Raw genomic sequence first — 18,383 nt, 5'->3', positions numbered from 1 at the left:
ATCTACCGGTCAATTTTTGTTCCTACCCTCACCTATGGTCATGAAGGTTGGGTCATGACCGAAAGAACTAGGTCGCGAGTACAAGCGGCTTGGACATCTGGTAAGGATGCCCCCTGGCCGCCGCCCTAGGGAGGTGTTTCAGGCACGTCCAGCTGGGAGGAGGCCTCGGGGAAGACCCAGGACTAGGTGGAGAGATTACATCTCCACACTGGCCTGGGAACGCCTCGAGGTCCCCCAGTCAGAGTTGGTTAATGTGGCTCGGGATAGGGAAGTTTGGGGCCCCCTGCTGGAGCAGCTGCCCCCGCGACCCGACTTCGGATAAGCGGTTGAAGATGGATGGATGGATCTCATACCGGTTTTTAAAAGATTTTAAAAGATTAATTCCTAGCTCACACACACTGTTTCCCTACATATAATGGTGGGGGTACGTGGGCACTTTAACCCATCCCATGTACATTTATACTACCAAATTTCCTACATATAATGGTGGAGAATTGCTGCACTTTAATCCATACCGTGTACATCTACATCAACTGAAATTTGCTACTAAGGGCTTACTTTTACTATTTACCACGAACTGGAGAATTTCGGATGTCCCTTAGGAACGTGTGCCTGCTTGCGCACTCTCACCTTGTTCCCAATCTTGAAAGTAGGCACCCATGCTCCCCTTTTTTATAAGAATATTCCTTCATCCTTGACATTCGATTGGAAACGTGCTGTTGCACATCAGAATCCCATGGTGAGCTAGCAGGTGATGGAAAGACAGTGAGTTTCGTTCTCATTTTTCGACCATGCGTCAAATGGCTAAATTCTCATCATAGCGTGTGGGGTAGCACGATATATTTGAAGAAACTCCATCACCGTTTCCTTCCACGGTGTAGCTTGTAGGATGGCAGTTTGCACACACCCTATTGAACCACTCCATAGCCCCATTCGAAGCAGGGTGGTACACTGAGGCTTTGATGTGAGCAATGCTTCGTTCTTTTAAGAATGCAGTGAGTGCACTGGCAGTTAGTTGTGGCCTGTTGTCCGTAACGAGACACTCAGGGTTACCATAGCGACTGAATACGCTACTGAGAAATCCAATAACGGTATTTGTTGTAATCGAGGGCTTCAGTGCTACTTCCGGCCACTTATAATAATAGTCATTAAGGTTAATTGCACACCTACAGCCCCATTTGGCTGTTTCAAAAGGCCATATTATATCCAGGGCTACTTAGTCCAAGGAGTAGCAGGAACGGGTACTGGCTGTAATGGCGTTGATGCAGTCTTTGCCATTCGATCAGAGTTTTGGCACAGTGTGCAGGTTGTGATGCACGACTGGACTAATGCCTCCATTCCCAGAAACCAGTACAATTCACGCAATCTTTGTTTAGTCCTAACTATGCCCTGGTGATTTTGGTATGCCAACATAGCTAGTGTTTTGCACAGGGCTACAGGCACCAATCAGTGCTGAATCTGTTTGCACAATGAAGACGTTCAGTGTACGATACAGAGGCACACTCAAACTGCTCCGGAGAAACTACCATCTGTGTCATGGAAAGCAGTGCAACCATCTCGGGCTCTGAGTCAGGTTCAAGGGCAGCAGTAGTAGTCAATGGTAACTGAGAAAAGCTGTCGGCAGTCTGATTTTGCGAGCCGGCTCAATACACTACGTTATAATTGAAGCATAGCATATGGCCAGATGTTTCCTTTATGTGCTTTTTGGAGCGACAAATGTCTGATAACCATTCACTTGCATCCTATGGACCTACAGAGATTAGATATTCTTCTAAAAATCTTTGTTTGTGTTCTGCTGAAGAAAGAATGTCATTCACATCTGGAATGGCATAAGGGTGAGTAAATGATGAGATAATTTTTGGGTTAACTATCCCTTTAAGGAAGTGGGTTTGTTATTTAAAGGAATATTACAAAAAGATGGAAGATGGGAAGTGATATTGAGATATCACTGATATTAGAAAAACATCTGCATTGATTAGAAAGTAAAATTACATTCCCCAAAAATGTGATATTGTTTGAAGCATTAGAGAAAGTGAAAACTAAAGAAATGCTTGGAATATTTCTTAATGCATTTACTTTTCTTTTTTTTTTTAAGTTAAGTGCAAACGGGTACATGCCAAAAATAGCAACATCTGCTCAAACTGGAGTAGTAAAATTATTTTAAATTCTTCCACTCAATTGTGATGTTGTGATTAAGTATAACAAACTTATATGTGAATTTTAAACATATTAAAACAGTACATGACAGAGATGTGAAAATGCACTGCATAGTATTGAGAACCCCTTGTGGGGTTCAACACAACACCCATCCCACCCAACATCTTCTGTGTTTCTGTCCTAGAAATCAGAGGATCTTGTCAGTAGAATCAACACTGTCCTGAACAAGAGAAAATGTACAAGTATATACATTTTCAAGTGCCAGAGGCAGCTGTGGTATGAACAAGTTTATTTTTGTGATACAGCGGCACCAGTGATGAGAATATTCCTGTCCCAGAATCTGGCATGACAACAAACAAGCAGAGCAAATAGGGAACACCTCTTACAACTTCCCAGTGAGGTCTAACAGAAGTTTGTGGTTAATCAGAAAGCAAATGTAAATTAGCAGGCTCAGGTACAGTGGTACACCTGGGCAACGGCTCAGGCAGTATGAACAACAAATGTATGACAGCAAATACCTCACCAACTCCATCATGTTCCTGGTCTTATTCTGCACATTCATTCAAACCAGTAATTTCATGTTTGGGTTTGTAATCTTTGATCAAAATAACTGACATCACAATTCTCTCTAACTTTTCAACCCCTCCCCTCCAACCACAAGGCTTTTTTCTAGTATGTAACGTCTATTCACGATCCAACCATTGCTCAAAAAGAAGTCCTGCACTAAATATACAGCATATATATTTTTCTAGTTAAATATCCTATTTCATTGGATTTGTCAGATCCAATATCAGATTATGGACATTAAATAATTTGCAAGTGGCACTTCAAGCTGAGTTTTAAATGGCTATGTGTTTTCAGGTGGACGTTCTACTTAAACTAACCGTAGTTATGTTCAGTATAAAGACTCCAATATACACACTGCCAGTGCCACCGTTCCCTATACACATATTATGCACTCTGCATAGGGCACCAACTCCCTAGGGGGCACCAGAAACTCTACTGACTTTCCTCGCACATTATTTGTTATTCAAGACCTGATAGCAGTCGCGGAACACAGAACACAAGCCTTGCAGCTCGCACCACGTCAGATTATCGCCTCGCATCATTGCACCCACAACGGCCTTGCACACTACAATGTTCTTTGCTCTGAGCTAGAAAGAAGGTTGAAACAGCTGGGCAATGTTATATATATATATATATACAGTATATATGAGACAAATGGCAGAAAGGGGGAGGGGAACAATAAGTTTACAAATGGTTGGATTATCACTTTTGGATGTCCTTTGTATTGTTTAATAAATGCAATAAACATGCAACCATTCTTGTGAATCACTTCTGCTGTGTAATAAAGAATCTTGAATCATAAAAGAGTATTTAAGTGAGTCCATAAATATAGCAGCTTGACCCTGTAATTAACCTCACCATGTGCTCTCTGTTAAAGTAATCACAAGTCCAGCTGTGAGGGGCATTTTATACTCCTTTTCCTCCAAAACAAACTGCCCAAAATCTTTCAATGTCAAGGCAATATATTTCAATGCTATTGTGGGCACTTGCCAGCCCAGTTCCTCTGGGTGAGATGCCTCTTACAATGGATCACGTCTCTTTCTAATACTATTTAAATAAACATTCTGCAAAGGCCATGCTGCCAAGCAGCAACAATTTGGTTTATCATGCTTTCAGAATCTAAAAAGTATGACTTGCTGTCGATTGAGGATAAGGTTTTAACTTATCAAAATTTTTGGGAAAATTACATTTCTGCATCCAGATTTTCCCTTCAGAGAAATAGTGGTGATGGATCCAAACAATTCCTATGGCAGACCACAAAACTGGAATATCCCAAAAGAACAAACCAAGTTGAAAAATCTCAGCTGCCAAAGCACTGGCAAGGCCATATTGTGTGCCACGGACAGTCTTGGGCTTTGAACTTCTTTCCTCAGCCAATCCAGAAGGATGAGTGAACTGGGCAGCACTCCCTAATTAAAACCACAGAACCATTTTTCCAAGGACACAAAACTGAGCAGAGAAAAAGCCTTGGGTGTGAGACCAAGACCAATCGCTGTGAAAATCAAGAGTTTTGTTGGAGAAAATGTAAAAAGTTATGTTGGCTGATGGGTTCCCTCAATTTCCAGTCCAATTGTTGAGTTCTCTAACTTTCGAAGAGCTATGAAAAACTTTTTTGAACCTTCTCTGGTTATAAATCTTTGTCTGTTTTAATGGATTTCCAAATCACTACATGGGAAATGTACTTTGAAAATTGCAAAGAGGCTTAGCAACATTTCATTCCCTAGTAGCACATTTATAGGCATTTTACTGGTCTTGATTCTTAGGGTGTGTACAGTACAGTATTGGACACACTCGACTAAATTTATGTTTCTAAATGTAGTTTTTTGATTTGGAGGCTTATGCTAACAATTCTTGAAAACGTATTTATTTGGCCAATATAATTGTCCCAACTCCCGATGTATGTAAATCTTTAAAAATAAAATTTTTAGGTTGGCTTGTAAAGCCCACAGACTTGTTTTAGGGTTTTTCCACAATACATAAAGACCAAAGTTTCCAATTGTGACTCCACCTAGAGTTTCCAAGCTACATCCACCAAACTCTGCAAAGACCTTTAGACTGCTCCAAATTTGTGTGCTAGACCTTTCTAACTGATTGTATTTAAGGTTACCCCCACAACAAACAATGAAAAATCCCAAGACAGCTCTCATAAAATTCCAAGTTCTTTGAAGACGTGAACTTTTTTTTTTTTGTTTTGGTATCTCGTTATTCTGACATTATGTGAATGAACCATAAAGCTTCACATTATCAATCCATCCATCCATCTATGAACTTTACCTTGTGGGCTTTGAACTTGCAACCTTCCAGTCATCAGGCCTGAACCACTGGACTGATATTTAACTACACATGCAGCTTTGCTCATTCCAAGACTTCCAAACCACACTTCAAACAATAAGTGTTCAGACAGGGTTCTCAAATACACTTATGGCACCATTTATTTTTGCACACCTTTCCCTTTCATTTCAAGACATTCATAGGAGTTAGAGTTGAACCATTCGGAAGCAGATGGTCAGTCGCAGGCAAGAAACTTTGGATAACCTCAATTTCCTTCGATGAATGTTCAAACATACCGCCTGAAGGCATAAGAAAAAGTATGCTGATTTAATCTTCAACATCACCGGAGGTTTGAGAAAAGAAAAGCAGAGCAAAGAAAAAGAAAGAAAATCCTTGACAAAAGAGTCATGTTCTGTTGATTTTGAGTTTACTGATTTTATTTGGCATTCCAGAGACACAAATGATATATATGTACAAAAAATAATATGAATTTGAAATGCAATCTCTTATTTACCCTTCAGATTCTTTAATATGCTCCTCTAACTTAATCAAAACTTAATCCCACGAAGGAGATATTATTGATGATCTTCAGAAATGTAACTGTTATTCAATATAAAGTGGTAATGCAATTTGACCCCAGAAAAATTATAATAATAAAAATAAATAATATAAAATTAAATTAAAAAAACGATGAAAAAAATGCATTGCATTTATTCATGTTTTATATAGGCGTCAATGTGATGCTTCAATGTTAAGTATTTTTTTGAAGCTATTAAAATTGCATTTATCTCTCTTAAACCCCAACAGAACGTGAGGGATAAAATAAACTCCTACACAGGTTTGAAACTTAATTTACATAAGCGTTATAATATTAAAACAGATGACACACAAGAGGACCACATTATCTCATTAGATCATATGAATGAGAGTTGTGCGTCTTTGCGCACCCTAACGCGCTGAGATGAGTTGCGCACAGCAGCATCAGATCCGCTCAGAATAGCAAATGCACCCAGTCTGGACTGACAGGACTGAGCCAGAACAATCGTGTCTGTTCATCTGCGAGGATTTTTCACGCATAACAGGCACAAGTTTCCAAAAAGCACAAGAAAGGAGCGGATTGTAATGCGATAAGTGGTGCTTTAGGATGGGCGTTACACTGCGGAGAAACTGAAGGATCATCGGCTTGACACGTAACAGATTTCCCTAAGATTCTCATAGCTCTTGTGAGAGAGATGAAGAACCCGCTGTGATATCGCGCACATGGAAAGTGCGATCCACGGTGCGTGAACGGAACGCACTCACGGAGATCTGCGTATTCTCTGCGCTTTGGGGCACTTCGGACACATTATTACAGGATATTCTCCAAAATCGTCATCTGCAACTGTACTTGTATTTTTAACCCATTGGTTATATGTTGCATTATTTATTTACTTCCAGCAAAACACCAAATTATGTTAATCTAACGGGATTTTGGAACACCTTATACTATAGGTGAGTTTATTAGGGATTTTTGCTGTACCTTAAACAACTGCTAAAATAACTTTTTCATTTAAGTTGCACAGCTCTTTTGATGCCTTACTGTACATCCACCTGTTTAATTTCATGCAGCCCATGCAGGTGGTGCAGAATTTGGGAGGGGATTTATTTTTTGTCAAAATCTGATTCTCATAAGTCCTCAATTTTATGGGAGAGATCTGTTTAGCGCAACGTTATTAATCCTATTTGAAAACATGCAGGCTATCATTAGACTCCTTATGATGTTATGGTGATATTCAAATTCTGATGATGTTTATTTGTAATAACTTATTTAATGTGCTAAAACTACAAAGGGGTAACATGCAGTTAAGGAGCTATTTGCTGCCTGATCTAACCCAGTTAAAAGTTAAATGAGCTGTGTTGGTGAAACCTGGTGAATTTAGGTTGATTTGGTGATGTTAAATAATACTTTTGAATCAAGCCAGATTAGATGTTACCACGTGAATATTTTTATGTTAACGTTTTATTTTTAGTGATACAACTTTAAGGAACTTTGTAATGGAATATGTGGAAATATTTGATTTGGCGTTTATTTATTTTTTGCTAGAGGTGTGGAATGAATCTGACAGCCAGAGGTGTGCATAAATGTGCAATATCTATATGCTTTTCAAGTGTCCAATCCACGGACAGTTTCCACAGTCTCCATCGATCCATATAAAATGCACCAGCGATGATCCCGGTCCAGCGCGTTAAAGCTCAGCCTCAGCTGTGGCATATCAGCGCGGAAGCTTCTCCATGGCTCTGGGTGATCCCGTCCACCTCGGGACTGTGCCGGGTTGCATCTGCGCCTCCGGTGCTCATTTCCTCTCGCCCACCACCGGTGATTCAGGCGGTCTCGGGATGGCAGATGTCCTGCGATCCGTTTCTGCCTGTGATGCGCGCGCCTGCTGCTGCGGAACACAGTCAGTTCAGTCTGCCTAGTGTCCAGGTAACAGGACATCATTTATTTACGTTCCCATGTAAAAGCAATAGCAAAGCCATTCTTCCAAAACGGGACATTTTTAGAGTTTAAAACAGCCAGTTTCTATGGGATCAAAATCCAGTCAAAAGTAATGCAGGCACGGATCCAAAAATAATAAGCGTGAATCAAAAAAATACAAAAATAATAATAATAATAAGCACAAAAATCAATAAAATGTGCAGATCAAAATAATTAGATTTATAGTAATTAAATTATAATTAAAATAATTATAATAAAAAATATATAAACACGTTTAAAATATGCTGAATTTTATTTATTTTTTTAAAGGAAAATCATCAGAATTGCAAACAAAATCATGTTTTTCTTGGTTATATTACCATTTTCTGTGTTCTCTGACAATTTTGCTCATATTTTCATTTTTTTCTATGCTTACACTGTATTTTTCTTTGCTTTTGGTTCCAAGTTCTGCGCTTGGTTTTCCAAAACTTGCCAGTAGAGTTGTAAATCAGGGGGCGTTTTGTGTCCCTATTGGTCCACTAGTTCTTGACCGACAGCTCCTCCTCTAGCCAATCATTTGAAGAGGGGAGGAGACGTCAAGCCAATGCAACGGCAGTTGCGCAATATTATATCATTTGTGGTTGATAGATATGCTGTTTTTGTCTGTTTTTAGTATATTCTGCCAGATCTAGGAAACAATGTGTTGTCTGAGTAGGCCATTATCATAGTCCGTTAACATGTATTGAGTCCGCTGAATTTAGTTAGCAGAGTCTTTAGTTTAGGCATTGTTTAAGAGTTCCTTGTTTATAGGTTATTAGCTACATATCTAAAAAAAAGAAGAAAAAAACATGGTTGGGTTGGTGTGGATGTTTGATGCATGTTTTTACTAGCTGTACCAATGTAGTCGCAAGTTCAGAACCCAACTTGATCTGCTTTTCCATGAAGTAAAATCCAGATCCTGACAACAAGGCCTGCAATATGATGAATATAGAAATGCTATAATTAGATTTTCTTTTTATTATTATTATTATAATATCAAAAATCTAATAGGTGTGCATTATTATGACACCTGCATGCACACGCTGGAGTTGGTTGTATTCCTGTAAGTCATTTGCTTCAAATGTTACTGAAGTTGTATACTCTATGTTTTGGAAATGTTTGTAAATGTTTTGGATATGTATGCTCCAATGTTGCCCGTAACTTTAGAGATGGTCCATAAATTTGTGACTACAGTATTTGTGATTAAATAATGTCCAATGTCAAGCCAACTTTATTGCATTATTTATTGACGTGGGGACTCTTGGTCACTTGTTTCTGATTTCGCTGCAGTATTCTGGAAAAAGAAACTACATGTAGCCGTTCCAACAATGCCAACGTAGGATCAGTACATAACGGCACATTCAGTCATTGATGGAGCTAGGGGGTGACAAGGGGTGGCCGTGGCCACCATGGACCAAATAGGCTACTGGCCACCCCATTGGCCACCCCACTCCCAATTGCTGTTTTAGTCATATTTTGGTCATTTTTTTGGCACAAATTAATTCTTAAGAGGTGAAATCATCTCTGTACAAATGTACAAACTTAACATGTGTGCACACCAAGGTCGCCAAACCTCTCTGTCTGGGTGTCATTGTATCCTCTAACTAAATTCAGTTGACTCAATACATGTGTTAACATATTATATTTAATTAATGATAATGGCCTACTCTAAAGCTGGAAGAAAATCCTAAAAACAGACAAAAGCAGCGTAACTATCAACCACAAATGATATAATATTGAGCAACAGCCATCTAAGTTGCATTGGATTAATGTCTCCTCCCCTCTTCGAATGATTGGCTAGAGGAGGAGCTGTCGGTCAAGAACTAGTGGACCAATAGGGACACAAAACGCCCCCTGATTTACATGAAACTCTACTGGCAAGTTTTGGAAAACCAAGCTCAGATGATGGAAACAAAAGCAAAGAAAAATACAGCGTAAGCATAACATTTTTTTTTTAAATAAACAAACAGTAATATAACCAAGGAAAACTTTTTTTTTTTTTTTTTTCAATTATGATGACTTTGCTTAAATTTTATTTGTATTTTTTTTTAGCATATTTTAAATGTGTTTATGTATTTTTGGTTCATGCTTGTCATTTTTCGATCTTCTCTAATTATATTGATCTGCGCTTTTTATTCATTTTTGTGCTTATTTTTTTATCTGCGCTATTTTTTGATTCACACTTACTATTTTGATTCATGCTTATTATTTTTGGATCCATGACCGCAATACATTTGACTGGATTTTGATCCCATAATTTTCTGTATTAATGAATGAATAAATGCATGATCCAGTGGTAAAAAGAAAGCGTTTTACATTACGTCCAAGCTCAGTAAGAATAGTTTTTTAACTAGTCTGAGTCTTGGAGTTTTTCATTGTACTGTTGCCTTTGGTATGTTCACAAAAACTTGATAACCATATAAGCAACACGAATAAATTATATTATAATACAGATAGTCAGTATTGGGAAGATTATACTTCTGAAACACAATCTGGTACTGATAAAAAATTACAATGACAATTGAAATCAGCAACCTTTGAGGTATCTGATCTGATTACTTCTGGATTGTTTATTGTATAAGTTTTCTTGAAAATCAAATTGTGCTAATTATTAAGTAAATGAAAACTCTCTCATTAATCACTCTCATGCTGTCCTAAACTCATTTGACTTTCTATCTTTGGTGGAACACAAAGTCATTTTAAAGAATGGATGATGTGTTTTTGTATTTACAATGTAAGTCAATGGGGTTCAAAACATTCAAGCTCCAAAAAGCACATAAAGGCAGCATTAAAAGTAATCCATTCTGCTAGAGTGTTTTGATCCATGTCTACAGTCACTTTGGGTGAGAAACAGATCAAAATGGAAGTCCTTATTCACTATAAATCCTGACATCTTCCCCATGTTCCAACATGGTGCAGGTTCAATGGAGATTGATCTTTGATGATGCACGTGGTTGCCAGGCAATCAATCATGTTGTCATTACAGATCAGTAAGCATTTGCATGTTACAGTTTCATTTTCTAGTGTTTATCATCAACCATTGTTATGACAGTACAGTTTAAAAGAATCCCAGAAAAACGTTATAAAATGGAAAATCGCAAACCTGTCAACACCTTGTCTGGTTTGTGTACAGGGCTCTGAACATGTGTCATAGAAGTGTGTGAACAAGATATATAGTGAATACAGACTTAAATTTAGGTCTGTTTCTCACCTAAACTATCATATTTCTTCAGAAGACATGGATTTAACCACTTGGGTCATATGGATTAGATATATGCTACCTTTATGTGCTTTTTGGAGCTTGAACGTTTTGGACACATTTGACTAGAGTTGTATGGACAATAACACCTTATAAAGTATTTAAAGGGGTCATGACATGAGGAATTACATTTTCCTTGATCTTTTGACATACAAGAGTTCATTGTACTATAAAAATAGACTGTAAGTTTCAGAACTCAAAACTTCTTCCTCACTGCAAAAAGAGCATTTGTTGAAACCAAGCTGCTAAAAGGACTCATTGTCTACCTCCTCCACATTGTGATGTCACACTGTGGAAGATATTTGCATCTGACCACCTACTGTACACAACAACACATCAACACCTACTTTACCTTATCACTTCTGTAGCCCTGTCCAGCAGCGGTGAGCAGTGAGATGGCATGGAGAGAGCAGGTCAGTCAAGAGCAGAGAGACAATCATAACAGTGGGTGTTTACTGTCAAGTGTTAAAGGAGAAACAGCACCAAATCAGAGTATTTCTGACAGAGGGTCACAGTGAAGGTGCAAAATGATCATATTTTACAAATATATGACTGTTTTTTATTTATTTATTTGTGTGTGCAAAAAAGGTTACTAATATTATAAGTGAACCCCAAGGAACATATTAAAAAAATAAAAACTGCATGTCATGACCCCTTTAAAAATTCTTTGTTTGTGGCCCACAGAAGAAAGCCATCAAGTCTGAGAAGTCATTAGGATTCAAATAATGAGATATAAAACATTTTGGGTGAACTTTTCATTTTAAGAGTAGTGATCATGAAATTAAACAACACTATTTGCTTTTAGTCAGTGTCTGAGTCCATTACCATGTCCATGTATTTGTATCTGATGTCAGTTAGTTGCTTTAGTACAAAGTCAGCCTTTTTTTGCAGTTTAGATCCAATAAATGATTCTTTTGGTCTGGGAAGTTTTAGGTTCTGAAAGTTATAGTATTTTTTCATAGTACAAACTTGCATTCCTCATGATATGACCCCTTTTAAGACAATGGATGAAATTAAACTCTCATTGATCCAAGGTGATTTGAGACACATTTGCTTTTTAAAATTTTGGGCCCTGGTCTTATGGTTAAGGCGATAGATCACACCAAAATTAATCACTGTATGTCATCAATTACTTAACCTCATGCAGTTCCAAACCCATATGACTTACTTTAAAGCTGAAGTGTGTAGCTTAATATGCAGACAACTATTAGTAAGTAACTAGTAAATCATTTTATCAAAAAACTGTGAGCACTGTCTTTCTGTGATGCTTTGAAAATTGCTCTTTTTGTTTTGAGCAACTCCCTTAGACCCATCTCAGCAACGTTATTCGACCAATGCCGTGAGTTGAGGGTTGGACTATCTCTTTGTTTGACAAACGCCAGACAAGTGGCATATTTATAATGCTGTTTTGAGCTGTTTTTTGCAATTCAGTTTGGTGGCACTAGTTGCGCCAAAATGACATACTTCAGCTTTAAGCAGAATGTTAGCCTTAAATCACATTGTTTTTCAATGTATGGAAAGAAAAATGTGAATGATGACTGAGGCTGTCAGACTCTAACATTCCTCCTACTTTCGTGTTTCACGGAAGACAGAAAGTCAAGCCGGTTTGGAACAACGAGGGTGAGTAAATGATTACAGAATTTTCCATTTTGGGTGAACTATTCCTTTAAGATAATACAAATTTTGAGCATGCACCCTTCAATTCCACCATTTCACCACTAGAGGCGCTGCACTCAGAATGGCCTGCTGCTGCATCCCCCTCACTAACTGAAATTCAGCGTGACATTTAATCTGTGAGCCAAGCTGAGGCATGATCACGACTGTTCCAGTGATGTAGACCCTTTTGCTCTTCACATCATTAAAGTGTCGTTCAGAGGAGGCATGAACTTACAGTAGTACTGTACTGGATCTTGAGAGAGAGAGAGAGATAGAGAAAGAGAGCAAGAGGCAGTGGGAAGAAAGAGTTATTATTTAAACAGAGACTTTGAGTTGCAGACAGCCGTCAGAAGCTTTTGATTGACTGCCACCACAGAGCGGCATTGAGGCAGATCTGAGCATGTTAGAATGGGATATTACATTGCACACAGTAGCTCAATCTACAGATAATTCACCCAGCTTTAAAGTCAACATAAAACTGCATTCACAACCCCTTTCACTGACTTAATGCATTTTTAAGTGAAACCAAGGAGCTCTACAGAATAAAACATGGAAAAAGCAACCCCTATTAAAAAAGAGCATTCCCTATAATCTCAATGGCACACTTGATTTTATTAATCAGGATTAAATTGAAAGTTGCTTCTCCGGAATATGTCAGGTGGTTGGAGAGGAGCAAACAGTAAGACCAGGAATGGATTTTTAGAAAGTAAAGATGGTGAATTTTGATTTAATATTCACTGCTTCCAAATAATAAAGGTGCAAGTCTGGGCCAAAAAGAGTTTTTAAGTTTTACAAATAATCTTTTGCCATCTAGTTCTTAAGAAAGCCATCTATACACTGTTGCGTCAAAAAACCCAGATACCCAAAGACAACAAAATCCGCAAAATCACGCTCTTTTGTTCTAATCGTGGCTGGAGCAGTACCGAATTTAGAGCAGAAGACAAGAAAGAAAAAGTATATAATTTGTATGAGGAATTGTTTATGTTCCTCATTTTGTAAGTCGGTTTGGATAAATGACTAAATGTTGTAAATTTAAACATACAATGCAACATCAAGAACTTCTTTAAGGTATATTTAACCAAAAAAGGAAACTTCTGTCATCATTTACTCACCTTCATGACATCCCAGATGTGTATGACTTTCTTTATTCAGCAGAACATAAATGAAGATTTTTAGAAGAATATTTCAGCTCTGTAGGTCCATAAAATGCAAGTGAATGGGGTCCAATATCTTCAGTGGTTATATCCATTTCGTTGTTCATGCCCAAAAGGGTTTTCAAGCGAAACCAATACTAGAAAGCCTGGTCTCTGACCATTGGTCTGGTCGGTAATCTGTCCCTGTGCAACATCCATAATGGGCAATTAGGCAAAGAAATGGGTGATGCAGCAGTTTAATTCAGTATCAAAGTACGTTTAATTTTTTCGGCAACATGAAGTGGTGCAATTCCAAACTTACTGGGATAAAAAAAAAAAAATCATAATTTAACTTAATAACCGTTTACCTGTATTAAAAAAATACAAGTTTCACTCCGGAACAGTTGAAAATCATTATGTTCCAGTTTTTTTTTTTTTTTCTCCGTTCCTTGAACCGTTTTAGTCCCTGGTTATATCCATATCTTCAGAAGAGATATGATAGGTGTGGGTGACAAACATATCAGTATTTAAGTCTAATAATGAATTAAAGTCTAATTTATTTTAATATAAATTGTCCTCACTACCCAGTAGGTGGCCATATGCATGAAGAATGTGGATCACCAAAAACAAATAAAGAAGAATGTGTTGATTGATAGTAAAAGAGGACTGAAATATTGATTTGGTTCTCACCCTGTTTCTCATTTAGCTTCTGAAGATATGGATTTAACCACTGGAGTCATATGGATGACTTTTATGCTGACTTTATGTGCATTTGTAGCTTCACAATTTTGGTACCCATTTATTTGCATTTTATGGACCAACAGAGCTGAGATATTCTTCTAAAAATCTTCAGCTGAGGAAGAAAGTCATACACATCTGGGACGACATGAGGGTGAATAAATGATAACATAAATTTCATTTTTGGGCTAATTATTCATTTTTAGAGTCTACTTATTATGTTAGAGGATGGATCCAAACACATCATCATGGTCAAATTTGTACCTCTCCTCTATTTCTGTGCCAGTGGGAGTTGCCATCCAGGCCTCATATGATGGGTTTCCAGCCCTCTGCAAGTGTGGACATGCTTCCAGTGTTCCCTCATGTATACCGGACAGTTCTGCCTCCACATTATGGAAAAGGCTGGGTGGAAAAACGTGTGCCTGATTACAAGGTAAAATCAACGCTAAATTGTTGACTTCAGATGAGCAGTATCTGACTATAAGGGAGACTGGGTCTAGTTGTCACACTTTTTACTCCAGTGACTATTTCTCATGGAAGGTTCATTTTTGAAAGTCACTTTCTGCATAGGCACATCCCTTAAAACTAAAAATATTAAAAATGTTGTGACAACTTTCCCCTAAAAAGGTACATTTCCACAATGGAACCTGCCATTAAATGGCCTATTATAAGCCTTTCAGCTAAACTTTTACAGTAAAACGATTATAAAACACAAACTTGTAAAAAGTAACATATAGAAATTTCAAACAATTATTTTGGACAGGAAATATTGTAATTATTAAAAGTTGTATATTGTACATATAAAATAATGTAATGTAACATTTAAAACACATGTGACAGATAGATAGATAGATAGATAGATAGATAGATAGATAGATAGATAGATAGATAGATAGATAGATAGATAGATAGACAGAGGTATACACACTCACCTAAAGGATTATTAGGAACACCTGTTCAATTTCTCATTAATGCAATTATCTAATCAACCAATCACATGGCAGTTGCTTCAATGCATTTAGGGGTGTGGTCCTGGTCAAGACAATCTCCTGAACTCCAAACTGAATGTCAGAATGGGAAAGAAAGGTGAATTAAGCAATTTTGAGCGTGGCATGGTTGTTGGTGCCAGACGGGCCGGCCTGAGTATTTCACAATCTGCTCAGTTACTGGGATTTTCACGCACAACCATTTCTAGGGTTTACAAAGAATGGTGTGAAAAGGGAAAAACATCCAGTATGCGGCAGTCCTGTGGGCGAAAATGCCTTGTTGATGCTAGAGGTCAGAGGAGAATGGGCCGACTGATTCAAGCTGATAGAAGAGCAACTTTGCCTGAAATAACCACTCGTTACAACCGAGGTATGCAGCAAAGCATTTGTGAAGCCACAACACGCACAACCTTGAGGCGGATGGGCTACAACAGCAGAAGACCCCACCGGGTACCACTCATCTCCACTACAAATAGGAAAAAGAGGCTACAATTTGCAAGAGCTCACCAAAATTGGACAGTTGAAGACTGGAAAAATGTTGCCTGGTCTGATGAGTCTCGATTTCTGTTGAGACATTCAGATGGTAGAGTCAGAATTTGGCGTAAACAGAATGAGAACATGGATCCATCATGCCTTGTTACCACTGTGCAGGCTGGTGGTGGTGGTGTAATGGTGTGGGGGATGTTTTCTTGGCACACTTTAGGCCCCTTAGTTCCAATTGGGCATCGTTTAAATGCCACAGCCTACCTGAGCATTGTTTCTGACCATGTCCATCCCTTTATGGCCACCATGTACCCATCCTCTGATGGCTACTTCCAGCAGGATAATGCACCATGTCACAAAGCTCGAATCATTTCAAATTGGTTTCTTGAACATGACAATGAGTTCACTGTACTAAAATGGCCCCCACAGTCACCAGATCTCAACCCAATAGAGCATCTTTGGGATGTGGTGGAACGGGAGCTTCGTGCCCTGGATGTGCATCCCACAAATCTCCATCAACTGCAAGATGCTATCCTATCAATATGGGCCAACATTTCTAAAGAATGCTTTCAGCACCTTGTTGAATCAATGCCACGTAGAATTAAGGCAGTTCTGAAGGCGAAAGGGGGTCAAACACAGTATTAGTATGGTGTTCCTAATAATCCTTTAGGTGAGTGTATATATAGATAGACAGATAGATAGATAGATAGATAGACAGACAGACAGACAGACAGACTCTCTCCCCTACAGCATATGGTTTTGTTAAAGGGAATATACTGTATGTTTAACCAATTAACTGATGTTTGTAAAAGCTTTAGTGATTCACATTCACCTCATATAAATTGCAAATACAGTTCTGGTGTATATTTAATGTGATTTGGAGCACTAAACATCCCATTAGCTAAGGGGCATATTCGTTTTGTGTTAATCTTTGAGCTAGTCGCTGTTCTCTAACTGCACAGGAATTTTGGTTTTCTCATTTGCAGCTTTATCTAAACAATACATTAGCCCTTGACACCACCTGGATCAGTCCAGAGGAAATGGGAATTTTCCAACGTCAAGAAAAGCCATTGCTGAGGACAAATCAAACAGCACTGAGCATATGTAGGCCAGCTGCAGCCTCCAGGAATATCCACACACTGCTTTTGACACCCAGGCAAATTTCAGGTAGGAAGAAGAATTTATGATCCCACCACTTATTTCCTTGTGAATTACAGCTCACTGTTTGACTAACATTCATCATTATTCTTTTAAATCTTATTGTTTTCTATTTTCTCTGTAGACTCTTTCAGATTTTGTTTAATGTTTAAACTGTTTTATCCTTTGTAACTTTAATCTTCTTATTTAAGTTAATGTAACAATTTTTGAGGTTTGTCAGCTGGGATGTTGCATTTTTCATTAATGCCGATACAAGGCTGTCTCTGTGTGTGGGAGCTGAGGCAGTCTGATTTGTTTGAATGAAATGAAACTGAAATTACTCATGCTGTGCTTTTCTGCACATCGCAGCCCCTTTTGGCATATCGCAGTGCCGTTTTGCAGCCCTCTTCAGACAGTTGCGGCCCATTCGGCATAATGCAGCAGATCGTTTCAGCTTAACACCGCAAGTTCGGCCCCGTTTTGTGGTTGGCCCACCAAGAAAAGTCCCGGTTCTCCCTATGGCCAGTCCGCCCTTGCTTAAACTTAACCATCCATGGAGTAAAAAAATATTTCTAGAGCAAAAATGCAAACTCTGAATCACAACCACCAATGTTTATGTGAAAATTATTACTTCCTTGCTTGCTCGCACGTCATGCTATTAGTAGCATTTGAGTGAAATTGCTGCAAAAATATCTGATATGGGATGGTGCTTGTTAATTTGGCTGAATGTGGTTGATTGTAGGGGACATGAACTTTCGGAAGGTACCTGTTGATTTTCCATGCAATCCTTTTTATAAAAATAATAGGATTAATAGAATTTATACAATTCCATACAAATCAGAAGCTAACAGAACTAAATTAAGAGCTAAAGTAAACCATTGCTCAGAAACTGATTGAGAGTTAGCCGCATTAGGGCATCACCTTAAAGTTTAGAATTTTTTGAAATTATGATATAATCACATTGATTTCTGTAATTTTATCAAATGGGATGAAACATTTATAGTGAGACAAACCAACCAACACCACAAAGAAATCACAGGATCCATCAGAAATATATCACATCATAGGTTACCTGTTGCTGTTTCTGCTAACGCTTGTCTGTGTTTGTAGCTTGCTTTGTATTGCTTATCTTTCTATTTTCAGCGTTTAACATTTAATCTCTCTCATTTTTTAGCATGCATTGTTTTTTCCACTTTTATATTTTTAACACGATACAACTACGTATATTTTACCACGCACACCAGTCTTTCTACTTTTATCACGGCACCAAAATAAAAAACTGGTGATCAGGAACCACCACCACAACAACAATTACGTGAGGGATTCACATCGATCTCAAACACCTGCTGATCAAAACCACCACCACAACAACAAACAATTGTAGTTAGTCATGAAATCACCTCATGTTATTGCTACTTGCACCACTTGTAACACGTTTACTATAGCTTCTTCCATTAGCAGTGAGGGATTTACTTGTCATAAATGTAAAGAATTTGTCAAGC

At 38.1% G+C, this 18,383-nt stretch overlaps 1 protein-coding gene across 1 annotated transcript in view; it reads left to right on the top strand.

The window, feature by feature from the left end:
• Positions 1 to 6,355: 6,355 nt before the first annotated feature.
• The window catches only part of LOC127633749 (transcription elongation regulator 1-like protein), a 93,166-nt gene continuing 81,138 nt past the window's right edge, over positions 6,356 to 18,383 (top strand). Inside the window, exons 1-4 of the mRNA XM_052113028.1 lie at positions 6,356 to 6,486; positions 7,144 to 7,459; positions 14,562 to 14,708; positions 16,731 to 16,911. Coding sequence (XP_051968988.1) covers positions 7,202 to 7,459; positions 14,562 to 14,708; positions 16,731 to 16,911 — 586 coding nt within the window. The 5' untranslated portion in view covers positions 6,356 to 6,486; positions 7,144 to 7,201. The remainder of the gene's footprint in view (positions 6,487 to 7,143; positions 7,460 to 14,561; positions 14,709 to 16,730; positions 16,912 to 18,383) is intronic.

Source organism: Xyrauchen texanus, chromosome 40 (assembly GCF_025860055.1).
Source record: "Xyrauchen texanus isolate HMW12.3.18 chromosome 40, RBS_HiC_50CHRs, whole genome shotgun sequence".
In the NCBI taxonomy this organism is placed as follows: domain Eukaryota; kingdom Metazoa; phylum Chordata; class Actinopteri; order Cypriniformes; family Catostomidae; genus Xyrauchen; species Xyrauchen texanus.
Note: the sequence above shows the minus strand (reverse complement) of the source record. Positions and strands in the feature narration are given on the sequence as shown.